General features: G+C 38.8%; 3 protein-coding genes across 6 annotated transcripts; all 3 read right to left on the bottom strand.

Moving 5' to 3' along the window:
- Positions 1-2,416: 2,416 nt before the first annotated feature.
- LOC110868617 (glycine-rich protein DC9.1-like) lies at positions 2,417-3,281 on the bottom strand. 4 transcript variants are annotated; one of them, XM_022117827.2, is made up of 4 exons: positions 3,206-3,281; positions 2,838-2,909; positions 2,600-2,794; positions 2,417-2,569 (listed from the first exon to the last, which is right to left on the bottom strand). In XM_022117827.2, the coding sequence occupies exons 1-4, from the start codon at positions 3,209-3,211 to the stop codon at positions 2,498-2,500; spliced, it is 345 nt and encodes a 114-aa protein (XP_021973519.1). In that variant the 5' UTR covers positions 3,212-3,281; the 3' UTR covers positions 2,417-2,497. The 4 variants fall into 4 exon arrangements, with proteins under 4 accessions (XP_021973519.1, XP_021973518.1, XP_021973517.1 ...); XM_022117826.2 differs by having other exon boundaries at positions 2,600-2,909; XM_022117825.2 differs by having other exon boundaries at positions 2,417-2,794.
- A 3,344-nt stretch (positions 3,282-6,625) lies between these two features.
- LOC110866952 (uncharacterized mitochondrial protein AtMg00860-like) lies at positions 6,626-7,030 on the bottom strand. Its single transcript, XM_022116096.1, has one exon. It carries the CDS (start codon positions 7,028-7,030, stop codon positions 6,626-6,628), a length of 405 nt encoding a protein of 134 aa, XP_021971788.1.
- Positions 7,031-11,253: 4,223 nt separating this feature from the next.
- On the bottom strand, positions 11,254-11,841 carry LOC110866954 (extensin-like). The gene has a single exon (XM_022116097.1). It carries the CDS (start codon positions 11,839-11,841, stop codon positions 11,254-11,256), a length of 588 nt encoding a protein of 195 aa, XP_021971789.1.
- Between the last annotated feature and the right edge of the window lie 8,858 nt (positions 11,842-20,699).

The raw sequence follows: 20,699 nt of genomic DNA, 5'->3' as shown, positions 1-20,699 counted from the left end.
GTTAGTTTTTTCCCTTTCTTTCGTCTTTACTAAGTTCTTTTTTTGCGTTTTTTATTATTGTCCGTCTATCACGAACTAGAGTAAGAATCATAAAAAATACGAGCGATAATCATCTAAATTAACACGTTCCATTATTGTTCCGTTATTGAGGTGTTCCATTTCTTTACCCATATTAACGTAATATATTTTCATCATGTTTCACCCGTTCCATTTTTATTCAACAATTGTAACCATTATCTATTGTAGACTTTCCATCTTTATTAACCATAGGATTGTGATTGACTTTATTAACCATATTAACGTAATATATTTTCATCATGTTTCACCCGTTCCATTTTTATTCAACAATTGTAACCATTATCTATTGTAGACTTTCCATCTTTATTAACCATAGGATTGTGATTGACTTTCAATGCTAATTGTTAAACCTACTGTAAAAAAACGAAAGCTATTGACTTTCAATGCCCAAAAATCTTCAATCACCGTCTACACTTGAACAACAAAGGTCAAAGTCTCTCAGGAGGTCTGAGCTTTTAAGTACCATTGCCAAAACCAAATATATATCAACATAAAACCATAATTATTTATGATTATGTTTGGGCTATACTTACTATTGTGGTTGTGTTTGACAACGAGACAGAGAGAAGCTCGAGTGGAACATGAGAAATTGAAGAGTCTCAATAGTTTTGAGTGTTTTAAACCTGGAATTCTGATATAGATGATTTAATTTTGAAAGGGTAAAATAGACATTTTAATACAGATGGAGAAATATGCAATTTTAATTTAGGCTTGGAGAAATATGCAATTAAGAGTCTTTTTTAAGGGGAAATATACAATTATCCGTTTACTTTAAAAAGTTATACAAGTATCAATGAGCGCATGTTAATTTGGCAAAAGCATGTTACTTTGGTAAATATATGTTGGTAGTATATTAAATGCTAATATAGGTTTTGATATGTATTAATGTAGGAATATGTTTCGAGTTTGTTCTAAACCCCGACATTTTTAAATCAACTCGATTCCTATATTACTTCGAAGGGAAAACGAGCCGCAAACGACGATGATGGCATTTTTGACAAGGACGATGAGGATGACGATGACTATTAAGTATTATCGACAAATGACAACTATCTTGTAGTTTTCAGATGTTATTTTAGGATGTTATTGTATGGATTAAACGTTTTATGCGATTTTAGGATGTTCAGTATTACGTTTTATACGATTTTAGGATGTTAAGTATTACGTTTTATGCGATTTTAGGATGACAAGAGGGCCTTTACTGGCCAACCTTTAGCGACGACATGTCACCGCTATTAACAATAGCGGCACAGATCATACCTTTTAACGGCGACATTTGTCGCGGCTATTGCTTTGTTTTCTTGCAGTGATACCTAATAATAATCAAAAACTTCAAATCGAACGAATAATTGGAATGTTATCAAACACAATTACGATTCAAATCGAATCAATCTCAAGAATTCAACCGGATGCATTCCGGTTCAACATTCTTGCGATGTTTGCGTTTCTCAAACATTTCCCCAAATTGAAGTTTAATTTGTATTATTTCAATCCACAAATGGTCCTTGGAACTAAAAATAGAGTAATGACATACATGGTTCTTTTAAAATAGAAGGGTATTTTAGTCATTTTACTGAAATTTAACAAAAAAATTAACTAAGTTTGGTGTTAGTACCCAAATGTGTTACAAAATTGAAACCATAAAACCTAAACCTGTTAAAAAGTTAGTATCTAAGGCGAAACTAGCTATAAACCACTGTATAATTAACTCTAATTTGTATTCGGTGGATTGGTTAAAAAAAAACCGACTCATGAACATGTAATTGTTTGTTTTCTTTACTCTATCTTTACTTGATAGTCAATTCTATAAAATACCATTGTTAAAAACATGGTTGCAAAAGCCGCTAGGCGCTCTCTAGTCAGTCGGCCGAGAAGTTGAGAGTACTCGACCTAGGCTGAGAGTACTCAAGGAGTACTCGGATATGTTAAATTATAAAGAAATTAGTTTTCAGATATTAAATATATGTTATATAACATAAATTTACTAATATTTATAACAAAATACGTGAAAATGATATTCATTCTTTAATATGATAGACATAGAAATTATATTTTATTCTTTTTTAAGTCAAACTTCGCTCGAGTTGACCTACTAGATCCTATTCTTGCTGAGGTTGACCGCGTTTGATCGATTCCGAGTAACTAGGCGGAATTGAAGAAAGTCACCTCGGCAGCCTACCTTGTAGCGACTACTGGAGGAGTACTCGGCCTTAGAGACCTTGTTTTACAACCATGGTAAAAAAATGGTGAAAGCATTGGTTATAAGGATATGATATAAAGTTGGATTAAAAGTACACTCTTATTAATTTATTCTATACACACAAGGAGTCATGCCAAGTATTACATATATAAGGAGTATGTACTGATGATGCAAGATAAAACATTCTTATAATACTCGACTCATGAAATTATATATGTTTCATCCAGCTCGAATATGCTTATCATCAGTTTTGAGTTTCTTTGTAAGCAGTTGCCTCTTCACCACCACCACCTTTGCCATGCCCTCCATGGCCACCACTACCTTTGCCATGCCCTCCATGTCCACCACCGTTGTATCCTCCACGTCCACCACCGTTGTATCCCCCATGTCCGCCGCCTTTGTTGTACCCTCCATGTCCCCCACCGTTATATCCTTCACGTCCCCCAACGTTGTATCCTCCATGTCCACCACCGTTGTTGTACCCTCCATGTCCACCACCGTTGTTGTACCCTCCATGTCCACCGCCGTTGTTGTCCGCCGCCGTTGTTGTACCCTCCATGTCCGCCGCCGTTGTTGTACCCTCCATGTCCACTACCACCGCGGTTGTATCCACTACCGCCATCAACCTCACCTGCATCATTCCATGTAGTTATTCATATTCTGCATGATTTTTATGCTTCTAGTAATGATAACACACCACAACGAATAAAGGGTAATAAAAGTACAAGTTAAAAAAGATCCACATACGAATATATAACATTATGAAAGATAAATGCACATAAAGTAACAATATAGATGTTAATTATGTAGCTTAAAAACATTGAGATGGTAACTAATTAATTCCTTTTAACGTATTACGTAAATATAAGTTATTTGGGATTAAGTTATTTGTTGTAATGACAAAACTAAAGCGAAAACTGTTCTTACCGTCATGGTTGGAGGCTAAGTCTCTAGCGGCTACTTCTGAGGTAATTAGAAGAACGACAGCAAACACAAGGGCAAGGTTTATTTATAGAAGGATTTTATGCATGAGAATGAAAATTATAATTATTGCTATGGTCCCAGTAGGGTTGGTTGTTGAGGATCTGGGATTCTGGGCCAAGGTTTATTTCATTTTCTTTTACGTTTTGCTACACATTCTTATCAAAATCCTCATTTTAGTTTTTGGCACCACACACTAGCTAATATTTGTTAATTTTAGTGTCTATCCTTTCAATAATCTGTTTTCACACACTTATCAGTTTTCACAAATGCGTTATACTAATTAGGTTATAAGGGGGGAGGGGGTGGTCCGTTATGGACTCCTCATAACGAGTGATAGTATCACTAACACCGCCGCCTCCACTTTGGTAACGAGTGATAGGAATAACTCGTTATATATATAACGCGTTGAATATTGAGGAATGAATGTGTATGAGTTGTACATTGTGTATTAATACTTGTACATTGAAATCTCATCACTAGTGATGACTACCTCAACTACAATTCTATCACTAGTGATAGAGTATTTGGTGATGACATGACATGATTTGATTGGATATTAGGAGTGATAGAAATCTATCACTAGTAACCACCCCCTTCCCTCTATGGGTCGAAAACAATTAGCTTCTTACACTTATAATAAGAGCATCTCCAATAGATGCTCTTTCTCCTTTGTCTACAACTATTTCTATACATCTTCACACATTTCTTTTATATCTCTCCTCCATATCAACTCAAAAAAAAAAAAAAAAGATAAATTTCGGCCAAATGAGTCATATCAGATTCTCGATGTATATTTCAAAATAAACCATGCATATAGTGAATTAGTGATGTACAAAATTGAAGAGAATGCATGCCTATAAAGCGTGCATCTTTGAAATCTATCCATTCGACACTTCACACTTGTGTACACTTATCTGGCCAAAATTTATATTGTGAAGTTTAATAAGTATTCATGAAGTGCAAAAAATTTAGAAGACATTTTTGTTAGAAATTAAAATGTTAGATTTTCTTTGTATTATGTTGATTGTATCTCTATATAGTTAAATAATTATACAAAATATTTTACGGTGCGTTTGTAACACCTGGGTTTAGGGTGCTAATTTTTTTAATTAAATTATAAAGAATATCAAGACATATGTGTATTGTGTTTGTATATATAGGTATTTTTAAAGCGGTTAACATGGGTTATTTTATAATTTATACCTCATAATTAATTCTATTTCACCCCACAAAGATACCATCAAACAAACTTATTTAAGAACGTTAGGCTATCGGGTGTGGGGGTCGGCGGAGGGACGTCGAGCCCCGTCCTAGCCGTCCACACCGCCCCCACCTGCCTCGTCCCCGTCTCTCACGTCCTCCCCTCGACGCCTTCTACGACCCTCTCTCTTTTTATCACACACACATATACATACATACATATGTATATATATAAAGGGACTTATCTCCATACTCTAAGGCCAACCCTTTAGGCTCATGACGTCTACATGGCGGATCATTATCAAGGGACTACCCTTCTCAATAAACAATAGGCTAAGATACCAACAAACTTCTTTCATTGAGTTATTCATAAAGAATCTGATGTGTTTATTTATAAAATAACCCCTAGCTTTTTATTATTTTTTCATAGATAGTATTGGATCTGGATCTAGACACTAAAATGAATACATATGAAAGCACATTACCATATTCATTGCTCTAATGATACATGCTTTCAAAACACCTGAAAACGTTTTTGATCAGTTTAAAATATTAGCAATACCCACAACGTTTCTTGCATGTCCATCACCACTTTATCTTTAACCACAACGCCCCACATTTTGTATATAACATTTATGAGGAAAATACTTATTATAATAAAGCGTTAAATGCCATTTTAGTGCTTATGGTTTGGGCTATTTTGCCAGTTTAGTATAAAGGTTTGAAACGTTGCCATTTTAGTCCAAATAGTTTCAAAGGTTGCCTTTTTAGTCCACTGGGTTAACTCCATCCATTTTTTCTGTTAGCTAGAAGGGTAATTCAATCATTTTATATGGTCGAATTGCCCTTCTAGTAAACAAAATTACATATAAAATGACCGAAATGCCCTTATAGTTAACAGAATAAAGGGATGAAGTTAACCCAGTGGACTAAAATGGCAACGTTTAAAACTATTTGGACTAAAATGACAACGTTTCAAACCTTTAGACTAAACTGGCAAAATAACCCAACCCACAGGGACTAAAATGGCATTTAACTCTATAATAAACTATTTAGGTTTCAGTTTCGTATAAATATGGATGTTAAATTGCTTTTAAGTACTATGTACAATACTAAGGTAAAATTATATATAATAAAAATAAGAACATTTTTTCCGGTGCATACATATTAATCAGCAACATACGTACTGGAAAAGAAATGACTAAAACTGAAAAATAAGGTGTTGTTCACCTCACTACCACTAAAACCTAAAAAGAGAATAATCCTAAGATTCATACCACTAAAACCTAAAAATAGGATATATCTAAGTTCAATAGACAAAATACAAGTACTAATTCCAACTCTAAGGTTCTTTAAGAAAGAATCTCACTGCATAATTATGTCATTAGACTAGGCATAAGCAAAGAGAGTATCTATAATTCAAAAGAATAGTTGGCTAAAATAGGTAGTCCGTATCGGGCTTGCTTTAGAGCTTGCCTTTGCGCATCCAATAGCTTCTCATCCATAAGCAAAGAGAGTATCTATAATTCAAAGGAAAGATTGGAACCCAGATTCGACCATTGAATCTAAGAATTCCATCTTTCCTAGGTGACAACTGATCAATAGTTCCACCTAATCCTTCACTAGGAAGGTTGGCCTCTAACAGGGCTTGCTTTTGCGCATCCAATAGCTTCTCATTCAAGTTGTTCCTGAGCTCAATGCTCTTGGCGTTAATCCGTATCGGTTTAACCCTTTCCTTGCGACTCAGCGCATCAGCAACTACATTTGGTTTGCCAGGATGATAGCGTATCTCGCAATCATAATCATTAAGCGTTTCCATCCAATGGCGTTGTCTCATATTCAAGTCCATCTGGTTGAATAGATGTTGGAGACTCTTATGATCAATGTATATAATACACTTTGTTCCATACAAATAGTGTCTCCATAGCTTAAGTGCAAATACACCGGCACCCAACTCCAAATCGTGGGTGGTGTAATTCCTTTCGTGCACCTTTAGTTGTCATGATGTGTAGGCAATCACCTTGCCTCTCTGCATAAGCACACAACCCATGCCGGTGTGCGGAGCATCACAATAGACAACAAAGTCCTCAATACCGTCAGGTATAGCTAGCACTGGAGCATTGCTCAACTTGTGCTTTAGAATCTCAAAGGATTCTTGCGGTTTTAGACCCAGTTGAACTTAATATTCTTACGGGTCAGGGTAGTCAAAGGAGTGGCTATCCTCGAAAAGTTCTCAATGAACCTCTTATAATAACCGACCAATCCTAAGAAACTACGGATTTCAGAAGGCGTCTTTGGTGCTTCCCAATTCATTATGGCTTCTATCTTAGCGGGATCCACCTGGATACCACGCTCGCTAACCACGTGTCCAAAAAACTGGATTTCTCGAAGCCAGAATTCACACTTGGAGAACTTAGCGTAAAGCTTCTCTTGCTGTAATAGCTCGAGAATGCACCGAAGATGTTTCTCATGATCAGATTGATTACGAGAATAGATGAGTATGTCGTCTATGAAGACAATGACAAACTTATCTAGATATGGTTTGCAGATTCTATTCGTGAGCTCCATGAATGCTGCAGGTGCATTTGTAGGGCTGGCATATCGGGTCAACCCGATCTGTTAAGACACAAACACGATAAGACACGAACACGAAACATGTAGATACGAACACGACACGAAATCTTATCGTGTCAGATTTTCCAAACACGAACACGAACCTGTTAATAAACATGTTACATGAAATGACCTGTTAGGACACGAAAATGTTCCCAACATATCATACGACCTGTTTAATACACAAACACAATTTGTTAAGACACAAACACGACCTGTTAAGACACGAACACGACCTATTATTCCATATCTGATATTAGCCATTAAGGAACCTATTTAGTGAAAACTTGGAGTATACCTAATACCACCCCGCGTACTCTGACTCCACAAGTCCACATACCTTAGCATGTCATTAACGGGTTCTTAACAGGTTAACGTGTTTTAACCTGTTTAGACACGAAAAATAAACAGGTCTTATCGTGTCAACCTGTTTAGACACGAAACCTGTTAAGGTCAAACACGAAACCTGTTAACTTCATGTAGGTTCCTGTCGTGTTATCGTGTTCGTGTCAGAATTGCCAGCCCTATGCATTTGTGAGCCCGAAAGGCATTAGTAGAAATTCATAGTGTCCGTATCTCGTCCTGAAGGCAGTCTTTGGAACGTCTTCACTTATGACCTTCAGCTGATGATAACCCGACCTTGAGTCGATCTTAGAGAAGTAGCTAGCCCCTTGCAGTTGGTCGAACAAGTCGTCGATCCTGCGCAGTGGATAACGATTCTTGATCATTATTTTGTTTAGCTCACGGCAGTCAATGCACATTCGCATTGAATCGTCCTTCTTGACAAACAAGATGGGAGCTCCCCAAGGTGATGAGCTAGGATGCATGAAGCATTTCTCCAAAAGCTCATCAAGTTGGGTTCTCAATTCCTTCATCTCTATTGGCGCCAATCGATAAGGAGCTCATGCAACAGGTGCAGCTCCGGGTAGGATGTCGACCCTAAACTCCACTTGCCTCTCCGGAGGTAAACCAGGTAGTTCTTCAGAGAATACATCAGGGTATTTAGAAGTGACAGAGATATCATCTATCTTGGGCTTCAGCTCGTCTACCATCACCTGTGCCATGTAAATGACACATCCGCCCTTCAGACACTTGGATGCCTTAAGTAGATAAACTTTCTCGGGCAATCCATAGTGTAGATCTCCTTGGATGGTGATTATTTCACCGGATGGGGTTTTAATCTCAATGAGTTTCTTATCACAGGCAATGTGGGCTTGGTTATGCGATAACCAATCCATGCCTAAAAATACATCGAACCCCGCCAATTTCATTGGTAGAAGAGAGATAGGAATAGAATGATTCCTAATGGATATGGAACATCCATCAAGAATGGAAGATGCGGTTTCTATGGTTCTATCGGCAAGTTCTACCACATTAGTAATATCTAGAGTTCTTATGGGTAAGTTTAATAGTTTGCTAAACTTATGGTCTACAAAAGATTTATCAGCACCCGAATCAAAAAGAACTCTAGCAAAGATGTCGTTGATAAGGAACGTACCCGTTATGACATAATTGCCGTTCACTGCCTCCCTTGCATTCATTTGGAAGGCCCGAGCATTTCCTTTCTTTGCCACACTAGGCTTAGAAGTACCTTCCTTAGCAGCCTTTGGGCAGTTCGTCTTAATGTGGCCCTTCTCGCCACAACTATAGTAGACAGCATCCTTAAGATCTTTACAGTCTAAGGTCTTGTGCCCTGTCTTCTTGCATATTCCGCAAGGCTTAGCCTACTGATCCGAACGACACTGTCCCCAGTGCCTCCTGTTGCAGGTCTTGCAAGTTGGTCTCTCATCAGACTTTTGCTGGTTTTTTTTGAACACTGACTTACCCTTCTTCTTGGACTTGTGGGAGTTATCCTCCTCCCTTTTCCACTTTCCATCGGTCTTAGTTTTGATTGATTTTTGTCTCACCGCATCTAGGGTGAGAGACAGTGCTAGGTCCACAGCTGACCTATACGAGGTAGGCTTCGAAGCCTTTACCATGCCCTTAATTTCTAGTGCTAGACCACCAATGAAACGCGCAATGCATTTGGACTCTGGAGTGATCAGGTAAGGCACTAACCTCAATAGAGAGTTAAAGTCGGTAACATACTTCTGACAGTCCAAGTTTTTCATTGTGAGAGTTAGAAAATCTGACTCCACCTTCTCCAACTCATGCGGTGGGCAGTAAGTCTCCTTAATGAGGTCCAAGAAGTTGGACCACTCAATGTTGTATAAGGGTATCTTCCCTGTTGACTGAATCATGGCCTTCCACCATGTGAGGGTGTCGCCCTTGAATGATTGTGAGACAAACTTCACAATATCCTTATCAGCACAACTGCTGATATCTACAACCGTCTCCATTTCATCCAGCCATCTCATGGCATCAATAGCCCCTTTCTCCCCATTGAAGTCCCGGGGTTTGCAGGATACGAAATATTTGTAGGTACAACCGTCCCTAGAAGAACGAGACATATCCTGAAGCACTTGCTTCTTAGATTCACTCTTCGCAGTTGAAGAGTGACGTCAGCTCTCTCTACGAGCTGATGAATGTGGAATTGTTTGGGACTTGGAACGGGTACCACTTGATTCCCTATAATTAGTCATGAACACATTCATGGCCTTGCCGACTTCAGCGGCAATCATAGCCTGAAGATCAACTCCATCGGCGTTGCGGTTTATATTCGCATCATCGTTGTTGCGACCGCTATTGGCTTCATCCGAATTTGCCATATTCGTAAGCTTGGTACTAAACACCAGAAATAATTAATTGCTCAGTTGCAATATAAAATTAGTCATCGAATTTTGATGACTTATAATGCTTTAGCCAAGGTATCATTAAAACATTTAGGCTATAAGGTTTGGATATATAAATCCTTTGCCTTTTTGGACATTGTGCACACTGGTCCAAGTTTTAACATTTCAAATGAATGTTTAAATAAGATAATGAAGTATATGTTTAGCCTAGGTCACAAGGACCATTAATGGCATTTGAGGTTTGGACAAAGTCCATTACCCATTAGAAAGTGGATCATAAAGTCACAACTGCCATTGTCATAATGACAATTATAGATAGCTCATAGGCTCATCTTGAAGGACATTAAATTAAGGCACATAGGCCTGTCACATATATATATATATATATATATATATATATATATATATATATATATATATATATACACACATATATATATATATATATAAGCCGCGATCTCATTTGATCAAGGGGCTTTAAGGCTTGAACATTGTTCATCACCTTTAGACAGGGAGTCACACGAACACAACTGTTCTTGTCATAATAGAAGATATAATATGGCCCGTAGGCAAATCAATTGACATCACAAGGATGTTAAAAAAAATAATTATCACACTGATGATATTAGTCGTGATCTCCTTGATCATATAGATTATAAGGTTTGGGCATAGCCACCGCCTTGGACAGGGAACCATAAAGGTCACAACTGGCATTGTCTCATTTGACAATATAATATAGCCCGTAGGCAATCCATCACTAAGGATGTTAAAATATGATCATCGAATTGATGATATCAGCCACGATCTAACTAGATCATATAGGCTATAAGGTTTGGATGTAGTCCATCACCTTGAAGGCTAGTGTGGTTCCTCAGTTCACACTGCCAGGAATATTAACCTTACTTGAATGTTAACATAGAATAATTTTCTTAATGGTTAAATAAAAAAAGCCATGATCGCATTTGACCATAAAGGCTTTGAGGCTTGAACATATTTCACCACCTCTGGATAGAAGGGCTATTCTTCCTTAACTATCATGATAGAAGGGTTATTCATCCTTAACTATCATTTAAAATTGCCAAATAATATGGACATTGCCAATTGGCTGGTCAAAACCATTAAGGAGATCTTTTGGAATTATCGAGCGGATCGATAAAGTTCGAATTAAAATCGAGACGATCGCTTGAAAAGGATGTAATGAATACATCTATAATACAAATTCCAAAATCTTCATTAAATGATAAGAAATTACAATACTTTCTTTAAATAGGACTTTGAACTAAATTTAAACTAGTTGTCCACACAAGGACTAAAAGGAAATACTTATCCACGCAGGGACGAAAATGATATGTCCATGCAGTGACTAAAAAGATATGTCCACGCAGGGACTAAAAGAAATACAATGATAAAATAAAGAAAGCCTTCACTCTTCTTTCTTTCCCTTGATCAGCTTGGTAAGTTTCTTGAAGAAATTACTTGTTTTCTTCTCATTCTTCTCAGCCTGACGCTGAACTTGTTCCGCCCTTCCAAGGCCTGGTTAATGGCCTCAAATTGTGGCGGTGGCAGTGGCTGTGGTTGAGGCACAGTAGGATACGAGTATCCATAATTTAGATATCCCGTAGTTGGGTAAGCAGGAGGGAAAGGAGATGGGTATAAGGCATTATGTACGATCGCTTGTATATAAGGGTCGTACGGAGGCGTCTGGTAGTTATAATCTACCGGCGTAGAAGGTTCTAAAGGATTGTATCTAGACGTAACTAGATACGTAGGAATTAGGTTGTCAAAACCTATTGGCGGTGGTGGTTGAGCAAACGTTGCTGGCGTTGGATCAACCACTGGCGTAGTGTTTGAGGGTCTACCCATTTGTGGATCCTTAGGGATAGGTGGGTAAGTTGGTGGTAATGGTGGTAGCGGTCTTGACCGCGGTCCTGAACGCATGGACATGCGTGCACCACGTTTTCTCCTTAGTGGCTCTAGAGGTGGCTGTTGTTGCTCCACAGCTGGTAGTGGTTGTGGTTGTTCCACCGGTTCCATGTGCACATCCTCTTGTGGAGGTGGCAGAGGCGGTGTAGGAGAATGGTAAGAGGGTGTGTATTCGAACGTAAATTGGTTCCAATACTGGTCCCATTCATTAGGACCTTGATAAGGTGACCCCGCGTAAGAAGCGTAACCACTTGAAATTTCAATGGGATGCGCTGGTGACCCGAGGGTGGCATTTCCAGATCTAGATCTTCGTCTGGCTCCATGTTTTGGTCCAACTGGTTCTGAGCAGCTGGAGGGTTGTTTATGTACTTGTTTGGGTCAAAGGACCCATTAAACGAATGAGAATGAGAGTGGTGTGATGAATGATGGGAATGGGAATGGGAATGGTGTGAGTGGTAAGAATGATGGTATGAAGGTGACGAGTCCAGTGAGACAGAATGTCTCGCTGATGAATACGAATTTCCCCAATCTTGATAGGGGTCCGAATCATGAGAGTGGGAGGGTATGTGTCCCGATGGTCCTCCCCTCATTGGACCTTTGCCTCGTCCCATTCCGCGATATCTTGGCGGCATGTTTGTTCCTGTCAAAAATCAAAAAACAATACATATAACTTAATAAGGATAAGAGTTAATCCTAGGTCATTGCCTGTAGACACTTCAACAATCTCCTCTTACTTGTTTTGTCTCTGGCCATTCAATAACGTATCCTTCCATGACATACCCCCATGCCGGTTATACGTAAGGTGCTTCCTATCCGCGTTATTCATCACCGGAAACTGCTGAGGGTTCCGATTATCCACTAGTGGCGGTGGTTTCTCCCCTTCGGCACTTGTAAACTTGGCGACATTCACCTTCAGCTTATTGTCTCCCATCTTCGTGTTGTGCATATTATTCTCAAGCTCCTTATATCCTTCACGTTGTTGAAGCTAATAAACCCGAACCTGTTCCCTTTTAAGTCTCTACTTTTGGCTATGTAGATGTCACACCCCGATATTTATAGCACATCTTGGTGGCCCCGAGTGGGGAGTATCGTGACGTAAGATTGGTATCATCATAGACACAAACACAGATAGCACAACAAAAGTCTTGGAGTTAAAATATTATTACAAACTGTCAAGTGTCCAAATGTTCAAAAAATATACAGACGGTTTGTAATAAAGATCCACATGCGGATCGTAAACTGTACAAAAGTGAGATCAACAGACTACTAGGCTTTATGCAAAGGAGTTGCAAATTCCTCTTCTAGCATTACCGAGCAACTTCCAGCCTATTTACGTATCCTTGCAACCTGTAACTTAGTCTTTTGAAAATATGTTAGTTTACACTGGTAAATACAATCAACCGACTCGTTTTGAAAATATTTTCAAAATCATGCACAAGGCACATGATTTTGTAAATAACTTGGGACAATTCAAAATGATCTTGTATACAGTTTTACATGCCTGTCAATACATATGGGGCCCAATACTAAACAACGAGACATGATTAACCGACACGCCACTTAAACCCACAAAAGGGTATCCCCGATTAACGGGTAAGAAAAACATTTTATAATAGCATTAGCATCTGTCAGGTGTATGCCTACACCCCGTGCTCGGTCGTGGCCATTAGCAACTTAAATGAGTCAAGGATATCCAGGACACGGTCGCGTTAACCCCCAATGTTTAAGTTATCAGACAAAACAGATTAAAATGGGTTATGGAATTTTGTAGTCACAATCCGACTTATGATCCCATACCCGACCAAGCGGTAATAATTTACCGTATCCCAAGCTCGTTTAGGGAAAATAGGTTATGAGTATTTACCTGGGCTAAAAGTCGTCTTAATATGCAAGATTTATAAATAGCTCAGCCGTTAATCAATTAACTAAGGTAGGTTGCACTTTACCGGAAGGACCTAGTCTGGAATGATGGTATAAATAACCAATTAGAATGTCAACGGGTCTTATTCAAGTCGTAGACTTGGACCGGTTAACTTATTATCGAAAATGTTGATGCACGGAATGTCTGTTGACTACGTCTGCATGAAGTCTTAGGTCAAGATAGGTCAACATAGGGTCTAGAAAGTCAAAAAAATGTTTTATATATGTAGTTTCGCTTGAATGTCATAAGTTGTAGAGGTTCCGCTTGTAAGTCATAGGGGTTTCGCTTATTAGGCAGGTTCGCTTATACGGCATGTCCGTATAAGCTGAACCACTGGGACTATATATATCATTCATAAGCGAAACCTGGAGAGTAGTTGTTGAACATCAAAGTGGAACTGTTGAGAGCTTTAGGTGTGAAACTCTGTCAAATTTACTTCAGAAAGCAATAAAAAGCAAGGAATTGAATAGGAAAGCTATTGTTACTTCATTTACGTTGATTCCGCCTTCGTATGTGAAGATGAACGTTCTCTACTGACTATTCGGGGTCGGAACACGGTCCAACAAGTGGTATCAGAGCTCAGGACGAGGAGTTCATACTACTACAGCTTGAATCTGCAGAAATCTCTCATTTCTACTCACTTTCTCTCATACTTTTTCAGTTTGAAGTGGTTCCTACGGTTGAAATGGCCTGAATTTTGACTATATTGTGTGTTATACAGTATTAATAAATCCTAGAAAGTCTCAGGTTAAAATTCAGACTAAAACATGGTAAAAATTGGTTAGAACTAGGTTCCGCTTAAATGGACATTGAAAGTTCCGCTTGAAAAGACCTAGTTTCGCTTGTAAGACCTAGATCCACTTGAAGGTTCCACTTGAAATACTGCTTTCGCTTATATGTTTCGCTTGTAATGACAATTAGGTGGTTTCGCTTTATTGGACACTGATATTTTCGCTTATCCGGACTTGTTGGTTTCGCTTATAAAGACAACTTGCTAGTTTCGCTTATCAGTCACTTCTGATTTCGCTTATCAGTCATACCGTTTCGCTTGTTTGTCATTTTTGTCAAAAACTTGAAAATTTTTCTAAGTGTTGATTGATTTTGCAGGTACGTTCACGATGGATGATATTTTCTTGAACCCATTCAGCGACATGTACGCTTTCACGGGAAATTCCGGAAACGATGATACTTCATCAAGCAAAGAAAATGAGAATCCGCCGAAAGAGAAGAAAAGGGAAGCTTGGGAATCGGAGAGTGCCTTCGGAACATTCAATAGACCCCCAAAGCTTATGGCTATCGAGGAGTACAGTCGGTGGTCTAGGAAGTTTGAAGATTGGCTGATGGCATTCGCATTTCCCAGCTGGAAAAGTTTGAAAAACGGGTATGCCAATGGAAACAAAAATGGTGAAGCGTTAAGATCGGCTGAAGAGATTGATGCATTTGTAGCTGAGCAAAAATGTGTGGCTTTGTTGTTTCAATCTGTTCGGGAAGACATCATTGCATTGATCGATTATTCAAACGCAAAAGATCTGTGGAACAAACTTAAAGCAAAATGTTTAGGAAGCGAGGAAATTGTGAAAAACAAACGAAAGCTTCTTAGAAAAGAATTTGATCTTTTTGGATGTCTAAAGAACGAGTCGGTTTGTAAAATGATAGAAAGATTTGGTTATCTGAAGCTGGAATTAGCACGACATGATATCACATATCCTGAGGATGAGCTTATCGACAAATTGTTCGATTCGTTACCGGACGAGATGGATTGGAGATGCTATGTGCTGATGTTGAAGAATACCATCAAGGCACCAGAAAAGTTGACGTTAGATTTGTTGATTGAAAAACTCGAGAGTCACGAGTTGGAGCTGAAGAAGACATACAAAGTCAATCATTCATCTTATCAACAAAATTTGGATCTTTATTATCCGAAAAGCATGATGCCAAAAGCAACTTATCCAAAAACTGCATTTTCTGCTGAGAATGTGTCGACAGCAAGCAAAGAAAGTCAAAGCAATGGAAGTCACAGTGGTTATCACAGTGGATCTTCATCATCTGCAAATCATTCTGATGCAAAGTTTCAGTGCAATATCGCAACAGATTTGAAGAATGCTCAGAATTTTGAGAAGAGTCGGCTAAACAACAAATGGTTTTCTTGGCGTCGGTATTGGAATCATATGAAGGGTTAGTAGCTGGGAAGATCGGCAACACAAACCTAACGAAAGAGGACTATGACCAAATAGATCCTGAAGAAATGGAGCTAATAGATATTCGTTGGGCTATGGCCAGTGCTGTTCGTCGAGCACAACGCTTCATGGAAATAACTGGCAGGAAGACGATTAGTGGTCCATCTACTAAGTTGGGGTTCGACAAATCCAAGGTGACGTGCTTCAAGTGTAAGCAGAAGGGTCACTTTAAACGAGAATGCAGAAAAGCTTATGCTGATGAGTCGGAAAACCCTTTCAGAGATGATTATTACAAGAAGGCGATTTATCACCAGAATAAATCTGAACCGCCTAGATTGAAGCAGTCTGAAGATAACAGAGAGAAATCTAGAGCTCTTGCAGTGATCTACGATGATGAGGGGTATTATTGGAGTAAAGATGTTTTACCGGAAGAAGATGCGGTTGGTTACGCATTCATGGCGAAAAACGATGAACCTATTCCGTGGAAAGATGATCGTACTGAAGAGCAGAAGTATAGCTATCGGAAAATGATTGCTGAAAACAGAATCATCAGAATTTCTCATATCTATCTGGAAGCTAGAAGAGCGAGAAGATGGGATCCAGATAGGGAGTGTTATCTTGATGAGTATGGAAATATTGCGATTGATGGCAAAACGCTTGATCTGGAAGCCATCATCAAGGAGATAAAAGAAGATGATGAGTATTGGCAACACAAATGGTGGGGAACTCCAACCGAGAAAATGAAAGAAGAAGAGAAAGAGATAGAAGAGAAAGAGAAAAAGGAGAAAGAAGAGATCGATAAAGTAAAGCGGATTGATACCGGCATTATCGATACTACGCAGGAGTTGACGGCAGAAAACATGGGAAAAATGGCTGACAAAGTGCTTGCTGCTAAAGCACTTGAGGTAGACTCTAACTCCGTGTCTGAGTCAAAAGGCCAGGTCAGTCCAAACTCGTCAATAAATGCGTCAGGTAAAAAGATTGAAGGGAACGCTGATTGCAAAAATTGCAACAAAGAGTGCAAATTTTGTAACACTGTCACATATCTCAACGGTGAGAAAGTCAAAGATCTAACCGCTAAGGTCAGAAGCGTTGAGAATCAGATTCTTGCGCGTGACAAAACAGTTAAAGCTTCAACTGGACGGATTAAAGAATTAACTGCTCAAATTGAAACTAATAAAATTGAACATGAAAAAGTTAAACAAGAAAATGAAAAGTTAATTCTTTAAAACCGTCAGATTTCTGAAAAATTTGAAAAACTCAAAATCATAGTAAAAGATAGTGATGATCGAAATGGTAAAACTTTTAAAGAAAATGAACATCTAAAAGCTGTGCTGAGAGTAAAAGAAGAATCAATTAACAAACAACTGGATGAAATCGCTACATTGAAACTTAAAGTTCAAGAGGCTGAAATTGAAAACGAGCGAATCCAGTTAAAGCTTAACAGTTATAGCTCCGCAAGCTTTGTTTTGCAACATATTGTTCCAAAACCCATTGGCAAAAACAAAGTTGGCGAAGATGTGTATTCTGATGGAACCGGGGTGGGTTTTCACAAAGTTCCACCGTCGATTTTGGATAACTACACGAAAAAGCAATCTGTTTTGGTTGAACTAGAGGAAGAAAGTGAAGTTAAACTTCCAGAGAACATTGATGTCACGTTCACATCTTCCAATGACGATAGTGTCCAAAATGATATTGTAAAAGGTGTTGTTGAAAATGTGTTAAAACCAGATGGTGACACTACTGAGGAAGATGGGTGTTTCTTGGACAAATACATTTCGAAACAAAAGTCAAAGAATAACTTAAATGATGAACCTGATCTTGTCATGTACAAGATGTCGGGATCGGATAAGTTGTTTTCGGATTCTGAGTTTCCGATTGAGAATGTAAACATGAACAAATTGACAAATGTTTTCAAACTGGTCGAAGTTGAGTTGTCAGCAGTGAACAATATGAGTCAAAAGAAAAATAAAATGAGTTTTGAGAAAGAAAAGGTTTACAACAAGAAATCTGTTAATCCACCGCGTTTTCATAATAACAACAGAAACAACTGGTTGGGTGGTTATCAGTGGGGTAAGTCTTATCAGAAAAGAAATGTTCCAAACCAGAGGTTTGTCGAGAAGAAACAGTTTGTGAACAGTTTAAGTTCACTTGCTGATGAAGAAAAAGAAATTTTTTCAAAATCGAACAAAGAGTTCTTTGAGAAAAAAGCTTCTCAGTCTCAGTCTGAAGGCACAAGTCGAGTGGCTGATACTCGAACTTGTTTCAGATGTAATCAAGTTGGTCACATTGCATGAAAGTGTACCAATGTGAAGTCTAAGACTGAAACTGTGCAGACTCAACAAAAGAAAGTTGATGTAAAGGGTAAAGCACCAATCGTTGTTGAGAAAAAGAGTGTAAAAAATGAAAATACCAAAGTGAAAAATGAACCCGTAAAGAAGTTGGTAACTAAAAACGACAAATTTTACAAAAGGGTTGCATTATCTCAACAAGTTTGGAAACCCAAAATTGAAAAGAAAATTTCAACGTCTGAAGTGAAAAAGGCTGAAGAATCAATTACGGTTGATTATGATGCAAATTTTCCACCTCTCAAGGCTGAAAATTTCAAAATTCAAATTGCGAGAGTCAAGGTTACACCTAAGGCTGATGAGGCCTGGGTGGACTCGATGTTTGACTAAACAGTTTGAATTGCCGGAGCTTCCTAGTTCGCGAAGCATGAATCGGCATCTTTCTTGAAGTTGTTTAAGTGATAATTTGTTATGTGCAGGATCTTCCAAAACATGTATCCAGATGGATCATGGATAGTGGAGCTTCGAGACATATGACAGGGAAGACCGCATTACTGTATGATGTGAGAAACATTAATGGTGGTTACGTTGGTTTTGCGGGTAATCAAGGAGGAACGGTTATAGGTGAAGGAATGTTATCCAATGGGATTGTAACGTTTGAGAGAGTTAACTACATCGCTGAGCTGGAGAACAACCTGCTGAGTATCTCCCAGATCTGTGACAGGATGTATACTACTCATTTCACTGACAAAGAATGTTTGATCTTGAAACCGGGATTTGTGATACCTGAGGAATGGATCATCATGGGGGCACCAAGAGTCAATGATCTGTACGTGTTGGACATGAGCGTTGCTACTACAACCACGGGTCAGGCTCATTGTTTTGTGTCCAGAGCAACTGAGAAAGAATCAAGATTATGGCACCGAAAGATGGGGCATATTCACCTAAGGAAGATGAACCACTTGGTGAATAATGATTTGGTCACAGGAGTTCATGTCAAAGGTTTTTATCTGGACGGGGAGTGCATAAGTTGTGTCAAAGGCAAACAGAAGAAAAAGTCACACCCTACAAAGCAAGTCAATTCAGTTTCAAGACTGTTGGAAAGACTTCACATGGATTTGTTTGGTCCAGTGAATGTTAAGAGTATTATAGGAGATTACTACTGCTTGGTCGTGACTGATGATTATTCCAGATTTTCGTGGGTTTCATTCTTGAAATCGAAAGACGAAACATTTGACAGTTTGATGGCGTTGTTTACAAGTGATAATGGTACTGAATTCAAAAACAGTAAGATGGAACAATTTTGTGATGAAAGAGGTATACTGCATGAGTTTAGTGCTCCGTACACTCCGCAACAGAATGGAGTAGCAGAACGCAAAAATCGGACGCTAATCGAGATGGCTAGAACTATGCTCGCAGATTCTAAGTTACCAATTAATTTCTGGGCTGAAGCTGTTTCTGCTGCATGATATACTCTCAACAGGGTTCTTACTGTCAAGAAGTTCAACAAGACGTGTTTTGAGCTAATCAATAATCGCAAACCGAATTTGAAGTATCTAGAACCGTTCGGGTCACCCTGTACAGTTATAGAGCCTCATGGAAAGTTTGGTCCGAAGAGCATCGAGGGAATCTTTGTTGGTTATGCCAATCCATTGCGACGTGTCTTCGTTCCAAGTGAGAAGCGGATTATTGAAGCAGCAAATGTTGAATGTCAAGGTTACACTATGCCGCCACAGAATCCTGGTGATTCATGGCGTTATCATTATGACAAACTTTGGGATTCGTTTGACATGAGAGAAGAATCAGAGGACGATGAAGATTTCTTTGATGAGCTGGATATTTTGCGAGAGTATAAGTCGCAGCTCAGGTTCCCAGCGGAGTATTCTAGAAGACCTCAGGAAACTTCAAATGATGATGAAGCAGGTCCTAGCAATGCTGGTGAAAATGATGATGAAGTTGCTCCTGGTAATCAGTCGGTGGTGAATGATATTCAAGAAGCTGAAAACATGCCAGTTTTTTATCATGGTGATTCAGACTCTGAGGGGGAGCAGATCCAGTTTTCAAGTCAAACAAACCAAGTTGGTGAACAAGATGCAGAACAAAATGTTACTAATCTGGAGGGAAATGTTGATGTTCCAAGCGAAGTAATGCCGCGAACTCCTTCTTTTCATCCAGAGGAGTTGATCATAGGGGAATTGCATTCAGGCGTTCGTACAAGACGTCAAATAGACCAGGGCTTAACATGTTTTTATTCTACAGTAGCACCTTTATAAACTGAATTTTCATTAAGTTGTTTTATCTCGCAGGTCGAACCGAGAACTTACAAAGAGGCGCTTACTGAAGACTCTTGGGTCATCGCAATGCAAGAAGAGTTAAGTCAGTTTGAAAAGTTAGGAGTGTGGAAGTTAGTGGATTTTCCGGATGGTCAAAGCAAAATCAATACTAAATGGGTATTCAAGTGTAAGAGGGACGACAGAGGAGTGGTTGTAAGGAACAAAGCTCGACTCGTTGTTCAGGGCTTTAGTCAACAGGAGGGGATTGATTTTACAGAAGTCTATGCTCCTGTCGCACGACTAGAGGCAA

This window comes from Helianthus annuus, chromosome 16 (genome assembly GCF_002127325.2).
Source record: "Helianthus annuus cultivar XRQ/B chromosome 16, HanXRQr2.0-SUNRISE, whole genome shotgun sequence".
NCBI classification, from domain to species: Eukaryota; Viridiplantae; Streptophyta; class Magnoliopsida; order Asterales; family Asteraceae; genus Helianthus; species Helianthus annuus.
The sequence above is the reverse complement of the archived record's forward strand: the minus strand, read 5'-3'. Positions and strand labels throughout refer to the sequence as shown.

Bases quoted from the DNA above. Each gene is read 5' to 3' on its own strand.
- LOC110866952 (XM_022116096.1), bottom strand. From the start codon at position 7,030: ATGGAGCTCACGAATAGAATCTGCAAACCATATCTAGATAAGTTTGTC.
- LOC110866954 (XM_022116097.1), bottom strand. From the start codon at position 11,841: ATGGAACCGGTGGAACAACCACAACCACTACCAGCTGTGGAGCAACAA.